General features: G+C 35.2%; 1 protein-coding gene across 1 annotated transcript; it reads right to left on the bottom strand.

The window, feature by feature from the left end:
* Positions 1-5604: 5604 nt before the first annotated feature.
* On the bottom strand, positions 5605-12403 carry snx12 (sorting nexin 12). The gene is made up of 5 exons (XM_033977856.2): positions 12026-12403; positions 10500-10595; positions 9208-9332; positions 8436-8539; positions 5605-6084 (listed from the first exon to the last, which is right to left on the bottom strand). Exons 1-4 carry the CDS (start codon positions 12188-12190, stop codon positions 8437-8439), a joined length of 489 nt encoding a protein of 162 aa, XP_033833747.1. The 5' UTR covers positions 12191-12403; the 3' UTR covers positions 5605-6084; position 8436.
* Between the last annotated feature and the right edge of the window lie 143 nt (positions 12404-12546).

Here is a 12546-nt window from a genome sequence, read left to right as displayed (position 1 = left end):
ATCCAAGCAGCATCTTCATTTCATCTTCTTCAGAACTATAACTATTTCAAATAGGTTTTTTTTTTTTTTTTTTTGTGATCAAATTTTTTTATTGTTTACATAATAACAGCAAAAAAAAACAAAAAAAAAACACATCCCGAGCTCATGGTGATATCCTACCCCCCCTCCCTGGGCTCCATATGTACAAGATTGAGAGAAAAAAAAAAAAAAACAACAAACAAAACAATATGTATATGCATGCACATTATATGTGTATTCCTATACCCCTATACATTACTATACTTATATTTACATATACACTTACACACATATATATATACACTTACATATATATATATATATATATATATACACACAGATTTGATTATTTAAGATTATTTAAGATTATCCAGCTCCAATAAGGTTTTACTCCATAATGAGATAGTTTTTGTTTTGGCTCCATGCATTTTAGCTACTGATAGTTCCATGTTGATGATATAGTGAAAGGTATTGATCCAGTGACTAAGAGTCAAGTTGTTAGATGTTTGCCAGCGAAGGGCCAGCAGTTTTTTCGCTGCTGTCAACCCTGCCAGTAAAATCTTTTTGTGAAAAAAGGACCAATTTGATAACATCGAAAAATCATTAATCAAAAGGATAAGTGGGGTAAAACAAAAATCTTTGTTTAACATTTTAACTAAATAGGAATGTACAGTTTTCCAAAATATATTGACGTCTTTACAATCCCAAAACATGTGGATAAAAGTACCAATCACATTCTCTGAACATTTATCACAATATGGAGAAGAAGTGAGCTTCATCAGGTATCTCTTTAAGGGGTTAAGGGTTAAATAAGTTCTATGTAAAAAGTTGAAGTGTAGTACCTGATGGTTTGGATTTTTTGATGAGTAAGTAACTGTATTCCATATTCTTTTCCAGTTGTCATTCTCCATTGCTGCATCCAAATCCTTACTCCACACGTTTTCAATTTTCAATGGTTTATAATTTGCAATCAATAATAAATTATATATTTGTGTAACAAAGCTCTTTTTTCTATTTAATATATGGTGTAATTTGTGTGTGGTAAGGGGTTCAGTCCATGGAACCCCATAGGCTTTCATGGAGGATCTCAACTGCAGGTACACAAAAAAAGAAGATGCTGGCAGGTTAAAGACGGCACGTAAATCACTAAAAGGAAAAAGCCCAGAATCACCAAACATGTCTCCTAATACATGAATCCCTTTCTCTTCCCATTGTGAAAAAGCAAATGGTTTGGCCCCAGATAGTAATGAATAGTTGTGGAAAAGTGGACTGTTCTTATGCCATTTTTGTATGCTTTTAGATTCTTTTTCCACGTATCTCCAGACTGCTAATAAATTAGTAATTATTGGGCCAAAACGAGTCTTTGCTCGTTTAAGTGGGATAGCAGAGTAAATTAGGTCCTTTAATCTATGAGGGTGAACTAGATTTTCTTCTATGCATTTCCATGCAGTGTCACTCGTTGGGCAGAACCATGAAGACAGTGGACGTAAAACAAAAGACCAGTAATAGTATTTGAAATTGGGCACTGTTTCAAATAGGTTTTAATACATTGCATCCCATGTTTGAGTTGCATCATCAAATCAAATATGGGGTCACTTGATTTGATGATGCAACATTTCTGCAGATCTGCATCACCTAAGAGTAGTCAAATCACAGTCTATTATTATTATTATTATTATTATTATTATTATTATTATTATTATTATTATTATTATTATTATTATTATTATTATCATCATCATCATCATCATCATCATCATCATCATCATCATCTTCATCATCATCATCATCATCATCATCATCATCATTATTATTATTATTATTATTATTATTATTATTATTATTAATTTGTGTACTTGTACATTATTGTAATAGTATAGTATACTACATAGTAATAGTAGTAATAGTATACTAATAGTATAGTATACTCATCATCTATTATTTAAATCACATTCTACTAACAACGATGCAATGTAATAATAATTTCCATTATTACATTTAAAGTAGGTTACATTCTCTCTATAAAGTTGTTGCATTGAACAGTAGACATACTCTTGAAACTTTGAAAAGACTTGTCTGGGCACAAACAGCAGCTGGCCATTGTGCATCCACCTATGTTTTTTATATAGACCTATTTATGTTGGCTTACTGTCAGGGTAAGTTATCTAACCTATAGAACCTGTAGCTGGTTTGCAAATCTTGGTATTGATAACGTGACTTTTGCTTTGCAGCTGACACTGTGATTATTAGAGTTTCAAGGTAATGACTCTGACACTGTGGCGGCCACTGCTCCCGACAGGTTGCCTCAGCAGCACTGGGTCAAATGCACAAGTGTGGATTACTTTAAAGCAATTACATGTGCATGTCAAGCAGGTGGCAGACCCTCCACCATAAATGTTTCATATTGCATCTTTAATATTTAATTTAGGCCTTTATCATACTGAGATTTCGCAAGATTGTGAAAGTGTCATTTCTGGTATCATCATTACAGAGAAAGAGGATAGGGAGTATCGGAGAAAGTTATAAATAATAGAATTTAAAGAAAGAGGAACATTTTGTAATCTGGGTAAATGTTGAAACGAATAACTTGTAACTTGTTTTTCTAGATGTTCATCATCAGCACATTATGAGTTCTCCTGTCTCACGATCCAACAAAAGGTCCCGTGAGGTCACTTTAGTGGTTCAATGGTCTAGTAAGATTTTTGACAGGCACTGGTTGAAGAACCACGATATACAAAGGACAATACCTCACAATATTTGATATACCATAAAAAAATCTGTGGAAGATTTGAAGAAGCCCAGTGGTCCATACATGTCAGGTAAACTTGTCTCATAGAAACAACCTTTGAAATGACTTTACTGGAAAACCAAATGGACCTGTCTGCCCCAATACTTGAGACTCTTTCAATTTCACCCTCAAATACATTATGATAAATCAGTTTATATCATTTGCTTCAAGTCTTTTAGGCCTAATTGAATAAGTAAGGCCTAAAATGTCCTTACTTACCGATAAATCTTCAGTCACCCAAACACTTGCTTGACTAAGAGTGCATTCACAGTTGTCCTGGTTTGGGCCCATTTTATCTAAATGTAAATTAGTTTTTGTCCTGTTTTAGACCCGGTCTAATAGTCCTGCTTACTTTTTGGGTTAGGTTATGGTTTAATCCCAAGTTTGATGTGGTAATTGTGCAAGTGTGAATGCATAGACTTAATATCTGATCTATGATTTAGTGTTGATATAATTTGACAAAGAATACATTATATATACACTTTACACATTATTACATATGAACAAATGTACAAATTCTAGTATTTCCAAAGAATATTAAAATAAATAATATCTATAGGTGCAAGCAGCGGTTGTTTATATAATTTCATATGGTGTAGCTTTTGTGAGCGTGAGAAGGACTACTCCTTTCACTACTACTTTTTTTTTTTCTTGCTTTGCAGGTGACATTTATAAGGTAAGATAAGATAAGATAAGATATGCCTTTATTAGTCCCACAGTGGGGAAATTCCAGTATTGCACTGCACAGTTAAAGAACAGAAGGAAAATGGTACATGCAATAAAACAAGATAATAGATAAATAGCTTAAAATAAATTTAAAAAAAAATAGACTTAAAAATAAACTAAAAATAGACTCTAATATAACATCTTCGTAAAGTGACTTGAGTATTGCACATAGGTATTGCATTATTTATTTATTTATTTATTTGCTTTTTCTACTCTTTTCACAGGCTTTTACTCAAAAGAACTATTCCTTTAAGATGATGCTTAAAATATATTATGGTGTCAGAATAACAGTGTCACTTAAACTTTTCATAGTAAGTACCAAAAAAAAAACAAAAAAAAAAACGATTTGGCTTTCCGAGTGATACCAGATCCAAATCAAGTATGTAACAGAATAAAAGCGGAATACATCATTTCCACTGTACTGCTATCCAAAAGGGGCCAAAAAACAACGGCACATACTGTCCAAGTACCACCTGAAGGAGTCTGCGTACCGTCAGTGGGATACATACCACAGTTTGAGAAACACTGCTCTAGAAAGTACAGTCTTGTGAAAAAGTTATGAAGTAAATGAAATCAAATACCCACCTCAGTAAACCTGGCCATGCACGTACCTTGATTGTTATTCAAGTCAGAGGGGCCTATAACTCAAACATAAATATATTTGTGACTCTTGTTCCCATGTGCTGCTCCCTGGTCTCATCTCACTCTCATCAGCCTCACCTTTTGTCCTTGTCTGGTCATCCTGCTGTGTCCATTTACTTCCACTTTATCAAACGCAGCACACCGGTGTCTGCTCTAACACAACAGGCTGCAGAGGGGACCCCATGACCAAGTGCTATCACAACAACAGTTAATCTCCCCGTCTGTCCTCTTTCATTATCTCTGACTCAAACTCAACTTCAAAGAGCTGCTTTTGTAGGTCACTGCTCCAGACTGGGTCAAAGGGGGACACGTTCGTTCGTATTTTGAAATTTTAAATGCATGTTGGAATACTCAGATGCAGCTTAGTCAAGGGTAACTTCACTGTATATATTGTAGATGCTCTATGTAACATTTTTTGGTGGAAGAGCTGCAACTTGCTTATGCCCACAGATGGTATTGCTAGAAATGCTCAGATGGGGATAGCAAAGTTCAAGAAAAATTCTGCAGTGCATCTTTAAAGATTATGATATGTTAAAAATCCAATCAATTTAATTTTGATCCAGCTATAGTTTTCCGAGTTTGATCTTTTAAATAGTATTGGCTATATAACTTATTGGTCTGTTTTGTGTAAAAGTAAACATTGCAATAGTACATGCTTATCTACTTAACTGTTATAAACCCACATTTCCAGAACAACAACAAAAAGATTTAGCATTTAGCAAAGGATTTGGCATTGGAAAACAAGACCCAGAGTTAACACCTAGCTTTCCTTTTTTACACACCAGGCGCCTTTTCAGAAATTATTCACCAACAACATGTCATGTAATGTGAAATCATGATGTCCAAACCAATGCACGTTTATTCTTTTAAAATTGAGCTCAATAAAAGGTCATAACTCTGTGGTGGAATTTGCTGCGAAGGTCAAACTGCATAAATCTGACCTGCAACTTGGTCTGTTGGCATCACCTGCTTGTCTTCTTGTACATATAAAGAAAGGTTTAATTTTAGACTGGGAAATCAGCGTTTCAGTTTTATGCAACAGTCTTCCAGAAGATACAGGCCTCTCTTTATATTTTGATTCCAGGCAAACCAATAACATCTTTAAAGAGGTTTTATTTTACTATTCATTCAGTTTTTGTGCAATATTTGAACCTGAACCAGAACATTTACTGGCAAACATGAGCACATTTCTAATGGATTGTTCTGCCAATGTCGCCCTGCGATCAAAATAAAATTATATTGCCTTCCCCTTGCCTTGAATGTTAATTACACACACAAAAAAAATTCTGTTGAATGAGAGCGCAGTTTGCTCCAATGTCGAGTCACAAATCCAGACAGGAGACAGCAGGCAGCAGGAATTTAATCAGTATAGACAGAATAACAATGCTGTTTCGTAATGGTGAAAATTCATAAAGTTCACAATAGTTTTTTTTAACGAGAGAAAGACAATAGAACATGGACTAAGAATGGTCAGATTAAAAACAAAAAGGAATGCAGATTTTATTTTAAGTAAGTTTTGTCACAGTGCTTAAATATGAGCATTTATGGTCCAAAATTGACAAAAGAAAATCATGACGTTTGATCATTCGCAGCTAATTCTATGATTCACTGCATTGAAACGTAACAGATCAGTAACTGCAGAACGCTACATGTGGCTATTGTCCATTATTCTGTAGGGATATATAATCAAATAAAAAGACAATAATAAGAAATCATATCTAAGAATGAGTGTTTTTGGGATACAGATTCTCACAGATTAAATCAAAACGTGGAATGGTTGAAAAACACATGTACACATTGCATTTGTCTAATCTTTTCTCTGTTGATATACTGTTTTTTTCCCCACAAGTTTAAAATGGAGAGATGTAGAAATATAATGTACAAAGCGCAGGCCCAGCCGTCTGCTTCACCTCTGGGGGACAAAAGGGAGACAGAGTGAATCAGAATAGTGCCATTTAATACAAAGAATGTCTAAACAGCTACAAGGGGAGTCATGCAGTTTTACTAGAAGCGAAAAACATTATGGAGGCAATATTAAAACTAAGCATTGAGGTTAGTGATAAAGGAGTAATGTGCAAGGTCATTTATTTATTATTTGATCATTAAGATAAGATTCTCTTTGGTGTAGGACTATGTCGGCTACGGCTTTCATTCTGCATATTCTAATAAACCAGTTTTCTTCTTTTGGAATACAGCACAAATTTAGACAGAATGACATTTCAAGGTGGCAACATTGTAAAATTAATCAGTAAATGCCATGCAAACTAGTCAGACTAAAGTCTCGCCATCTTCTCACCTATGAAGTTGCTGTTTACTTAGTTTTTTCTGTCAGTTCCACATGTAAATTGGGATTACAAACTGATTATGCTACTTTAGGCATGTGACCAACATATGTCAAGGAAAATGTTAAGGTTTTTTTCTATAGCTGCAAACTGTGTCTAATTTGTACAGTAGGTCTAAATCACCCATTTTTTGTGCAGCATCTAGGTCAACATTCAATCTCAATGCTAAAATAGAATAGAGGCCATTGTCCCCATTTATTGAAATAATAGTCTCCTAATTGTATTTTCTTGTGTGAAGAAATGGTAAACATACAGAACCCATTTATGCATTTTAACTCTTTGAATTATAAAAACTATCCAGTGTCCTTTTTTGTTTCATGCGCCCCCTTTGCTTTTATCCTCACAATTCTAGGGGTGTACTAAAATATCTGTTACAAATAACTTTAATCTTCTACACTACCAAGTTTACACACTGCTAGGTAACCACAATTAATTATGCTCCATTAATGATTCTTCTTGTCCTTGTGGCACTTATTTTTTCTGAATTCAAATAGAAAAAAACTTACCAAAATGAATTATTAAGCAATCAGAATTCTGTTGTACTTTTCCAAACCAAAATACGACAGCAAAATCCTCACTATATTATAATACCAGTAAAATTAAACCTCTCTCATATTGTATATCCAATACCTCTCCTTACTGCATGTGTAACCCTGATTTGCCGTAAAATGCTCCAAACCTCCTCATCACAACCAACTGAAATGAACACCATACTTAAATATTTTGACTTCTAAATGAACAAAACTGCAAATGAAAATTATTGGGTGCAGAATAAAAATAACTGATGCTGCGATACAACAGGAATCACTATGTGCACTTTCTGAAGCGTGTGAGTGTGCCATGCATTCGATGATTAGTGCAAAATGATAATGGGTAATTAGTTCGATGTTTCAAAGAGCTCTAGGCATGTCTGATGGTTGTACTTTAGGCCCCATTATAAAAAATATATATATATATAAAAATAGGCCACAATCTGAATGGCTTTCTTATTGGAAAACGGATATCTATCAGCAGTTTATTTTTAAAAAGCAAGTCAGATTTGTTAACGTTCATTTTAGTTGTTCTAAAGGTGCACTATGCAGCTTTCTGGTGGATGATCCGTCAACTGCTCGTCTGAAGTGTTCCACAGATTTCAAAATATTATCTATTTGTTTAACATCTCCATGGACACAGCCAGTTCAGCTAAGTTTAACGGAACATTGTAGAAAATGTGCAACATTTCAAAAAAGTTACATAATGCACATTATTGGAAAGCCAGTTTCTAATTTAAAACTTGTGGGCCAACTTGATTTTGAAATGGTATTAACTTTCTTACTGACATTTTTGGTTAAAATTTACATGTATTGAATTTGATTAATATACATTTAATATTTGTGTTTACAATGCCTCTTATGCAACCACCCATTATATAAAGCTCTCGGAGACACGAGTGGATAAAATAATAATTCAATAAAATAAACTTACTTCACTCATACCTAAAAAAACAAAGAGAAACAAAACAGGATCAGACTTGTGTTTACACATTTAGCATGCAGCCCATTACACTGATATATACTAGTGCCCACAACAAACTGTAGACATTATTCTACTTTATTCACAATATTTTACAATCATAACAAGGAAGTGAAGGAATGTATCGTACAATGTTTCTGAGATTAAAAGCCAATTTCTATCCCACAATACAACATATACCAAGGTATTTGTATTGTACATTTTTTTTAAAGTTCACAAGGGAGAAAAGAGTCAACTTATTGACTTGCTGTATAGTAGCGTAACTATAATAACCCCAAGTAACTTTACAATGCACAGTTTGAAAGTAAAAATTTAAGACGAGAAAGGTGAGAAGAGTGTAGTCGTAGTCGTAGTAGTAGTAGTAGAAGTAGAAATAGTAGTAGAAGTACTGTGAATGTCGCAGTAACCCTAGTGTCGTACTTTTCCGGGAATGTAGTTTCGGTCAATGGTCGCTTCCTGAAGAAACATATGCAGACAGCGCTCATTCTGGGCCAAAGGGTGACCGGCAATTCTGCAAGGACAGAAACACAGAGAAAATCATGACTCGAGTCAAACTTTTGTAAAATTTAAAAGTACATTTGTGTCAGATCAGATGAAGAACATATCTTAGTTTTTGAGTTAGCCAATATCGGAGTAACACTTTACAGGAACAAGCAAAGGCAAGTGTGTCACATTTGGGTCATTATCGTCTTTGAATGACGTATGTCAATTTTTGGTGTAAAATAAGTACTGACTTCTTACCATTTAAAACCCGTAAAAATGAAGGATCAATTCAGATTTGTAAATCTTGGTTGTTCTTTGTTACAGATGCAACAGGACTGGAATACTAAATACAAAACTGCATTTAGTAAACCGTGAAGGCTGCAATTTCATGACATATGATGTTTTTGTTCTTGCTGAGAACTATTTATTCTTGATTGTACCTGAGCACTGTTAGATCATTCTCTAAAGGCATTTCACTTTGTGTTAATTAAAATACTACTTGCACGGTACAAAACTTGAGTATTAAAGTTCCCAGATGTATAAAATGTGAACTTTTGGTGTTTTGGTATTTTTCTGTAATTCTTCCACTTTAGCATATACTGTATAACAAAAATGGCCTAACTCAAACAATGATCTAATGGAAACAATAAAAATTTAAAAAATGTATGCAACAAATCTGGTTTTAAAGTGGCTGACCTGTTGATGAACTGCTCCAAACCCACTCGCCGCTCCTCAATGAAGGAGTCCTCAAAAATGCCCTCATCTCCACGGAATGGCAGCTGTCTCTTCAGAGCTTTCCCGGGCAGCGGTGGCACTACAATCTGGAGCAAAGGACACACAAAGAGCAGTATAACAAACAAAACTCTAATGGTATCGCTTTATATGAACAGTCAGTAAACAGTGTGTCATACTGGTAGGCTTGTGTACCAGTATGACAGCCATGTGGATGCAGCGCTTCATCAACTTCCAGAGCAGGCGGAGCTGTTCAGAAATGACACAGAGGATGAATAATTCAATGGATTTAGTAATTTGAGTGAGATCAAGGGTGAACTTGTTAGCTTGATTTTTATGCTTTAGTTATGTGATTAACTGTTAATATTTTACATTAACATACCGGACACGTATTCACTTCCCTGTCTATGCTTAATGTAGTTGAATAAATATGGCTTATGTGTTGATTATGCATGTTACAATTCACGTGTTTGACCACTAGATGGCGCTGGTAGGTTTGTAATACCTGTAAGAAAATTATTTATTATTATTTACTTCCCTTTAAGACCATAAAGGTGATATTTTATATGTTTGCTAGTTCTACGGTGTGAACTGTGATGAAGAAGAAAGACCACAGTAAACACCAGTGAAAAGAACTCTCGTGTCTCTTGTGTTTGTGGACAGACCAGAATATGTTATTAGCGTAGCGTATCTGATTAACTGTTAATATCTTACACAAACATACCATACACTATTCAGTTTGTGGTCTATGCTTCATGTAGCTGAGAATAAATATAAACGTGTTATGTTAGCGTGCTGTACTGCTATTCAGCCTGTTGTTCTCTATATTATTTATTGTTATTATTATAACTTGCCTTTAAAGATAAAATGCTTGTTCTTGATCTGGGATTTTGTAAAATAAATTTCCCCAAAGAATGCGACTTATATATGTTTTTATATAGTCCTATAGTATCGTCCGGAAAATACAGTATGTATACATTATTGGCTTTTGTTGAGCTTTAGAAGAACTGTATGTAGCCTGCGCTCTCACATAAAAAAAAAGAAAAAAGTATTACAAACAGAAATGCCAGTCTCTTTTGTGGCACTATTATTGCCTTTCAAGATGAGACCTAAATGTTTCTCAGTGGATTGCTCACCTTTTTGACAGGACAATGTAATCATGTAAGAAATGCAAAAACATGGCTTCCCTCACCTTTTTTATGTTAACAAAACACGCCACCCCATTTTTAACCATACCATACATTTTTTTTCCTTACCTTACTGTCTCTTTCCAGCTCAGTTTTTAACCACTCGAAGTCACTGTATCTTCTTGTCACACAGGAATCCTTCAGTTTAAAAATGGGAAGGTTTGTCTACAAGAGACAATAATAAATGTTAATCTTTAACAATATTTGTGTAAACTGGAATGACTTTCAATGAACATCTTTTATTGCCAAAATTGGACTGCCCAAGCAAAAATTATATAGACAACACATTCCTTTTTTATTACATCCAGAGAGAAAGAAAAAAAGCATACAGTGTTTAGTTTAGGCATTTTAGATAAGTAAAAGTAAGTAAGTAGTAAGTAGTAAGTACAGGCCTAGGGTTGTACAATTAATGGATTTTAAACGAGATTGAGATTCTGTAATTTCTAATAGCCAGTTTAATTTACAAGTAGGTCTACAACCAATTCTCTGTCAATAAAAGCATGTGGTTTTGATCATAGGTCAGACTGAATTGTAAACAAGTAAACAGGTCTTCTTGAAAATGAGACATTAAGTCTCAAGAAGCTAACTTGTATAAATAAAGTATTAATAACAAAAAATGTCATTTTTGAAAGCCTTTTTAAATTAGATTAGATTAGATTTTAATGGGACAACATTAAATTGAACGAGCCTTAGGAGGTCATCGCTTTCATTGTAGCTATAGCAATCTCAGGACATCTTGGGGGAATGCTATGCAGCTGTTCTCATCTAAAAGCTCCTTAAATGCAGCCAAAGTATTAGAGATTCTCACGCATATTTTAAAGTGTTTTCTAATATTCTGTAGAACTGAGATTGTGAAAGTGACCAAGAAGTGAAGACATAAATGAGGAACTATGGGAAAGGATGTCAAGGAACCAGCAATGGAGCAATAAGCTTCCTGAGAAGTACTTTTTTCCCCCACGAAGATTTAGATGTGTCAGCAATAACTCAATTCATTTGAAACTCATTTCTAGGTACAATGACTGTCACAAAATGCTTAAACTCAAACAAAGATTAAACAGGCTTTAGTAAATCACATTATATCATGCTGTGATTTTAATGTCATTGTTTAGTTGGTCTTGACAGTGTTGAATGAATATGAAGGGTCAAGAAAGAGCCCCTGATCAGTTTGAACAGAATACTTCCATAAACTAAGGCACAGTAACATGCTTTTCAAGACACAGCTTGTAAACATAATTGCTGAATTAATTTGATGTGCAATTTAGTATTTGTGATTTGTTGGCCAGCCTTAGCTGAGTGTAAGCGAAGATGTGCTTGTGTGTACAGCATGCCTGTGGTTTCAGTGCTTTAAAACATGAAAGTAAAACTCCATCTTTATAAATGTAGTATAAACTAGGCCTCGGCTTATCCCCGGCTCTTGATTTTTGCTCAGCCCCATATTACACTTCTTCTGTCGGCTTGCCTCGCGCTCGCCGCTGGTCCTCTGGTGGAAAAGCTAACTATGCTAATGCTAATTACAATGCTAACAACACTGACATTTGTGTTAGCTTAGAAAACCAAACCAAACCACGGGTGTTAACGTGAGCTCCTGCACCTACCCGCATGCGGACTTTGTATACAGTGTATCGGGTTCGTCCCACTCCCAGGGTTTGTGGATCATACACGTCTATTTCCAAAAAATTGCTGGGGGGGCCGTAGGCATCCGTGAGGTCCTGGGGCTTGGAGTTCAACCGGCGAGTGTCGGCCACCGCAGGCTGCGACATTTTGGTTAATGTTTGGAGACGAGCTGCAGATAATCAGCGCAAAACCAACTAAATGCGCGGCAGAATCTTAACTTTCATCGGAAGACATTAATAGATTGTGAAACCACAGCGGGCTAGCTAAGGAAGTGGCTCTGTAGTGTAGCTGTTCTCACAGGGGCCACTGCCGAGCGCCCTGCCCTTCTCTTATCAAGCGGGACTCATATAGCGCCACCCAGCGGACAAGGACGGACACATGCAGCTCACAGCTCCTGCACATGAGACTAACATGGATGAGGACTAAAAGAATCATGACTTTGATAATGGTTAGTATAATCTGACAAAGAACAGGCCTAATTAACCACTTTACAGCCCTTGAT

This window comes from Periophthalmus magnuspinnatus, chromosome 14, assembly GCF_009829125.3.
Source record: "Periophthalmus magnuspinnatus isolate fPerMag1 chromosome 14, fPerMag1.2.pri, whole genome shotgun sequence".
In the NCBI taxonomy this organism is placed as follows: Eukaryota; Metazoa; Chordata; class Actinopteri; order Gobiiformes; family Gobiidae; genus Periophthalmus; species Periophthalmus magnuspinnatus.
The sequence above is the reverse complement of the archived record's forward strand: the minus strand, read 5'-3'. Positions and strand labels throughout refer to the sequence as shown.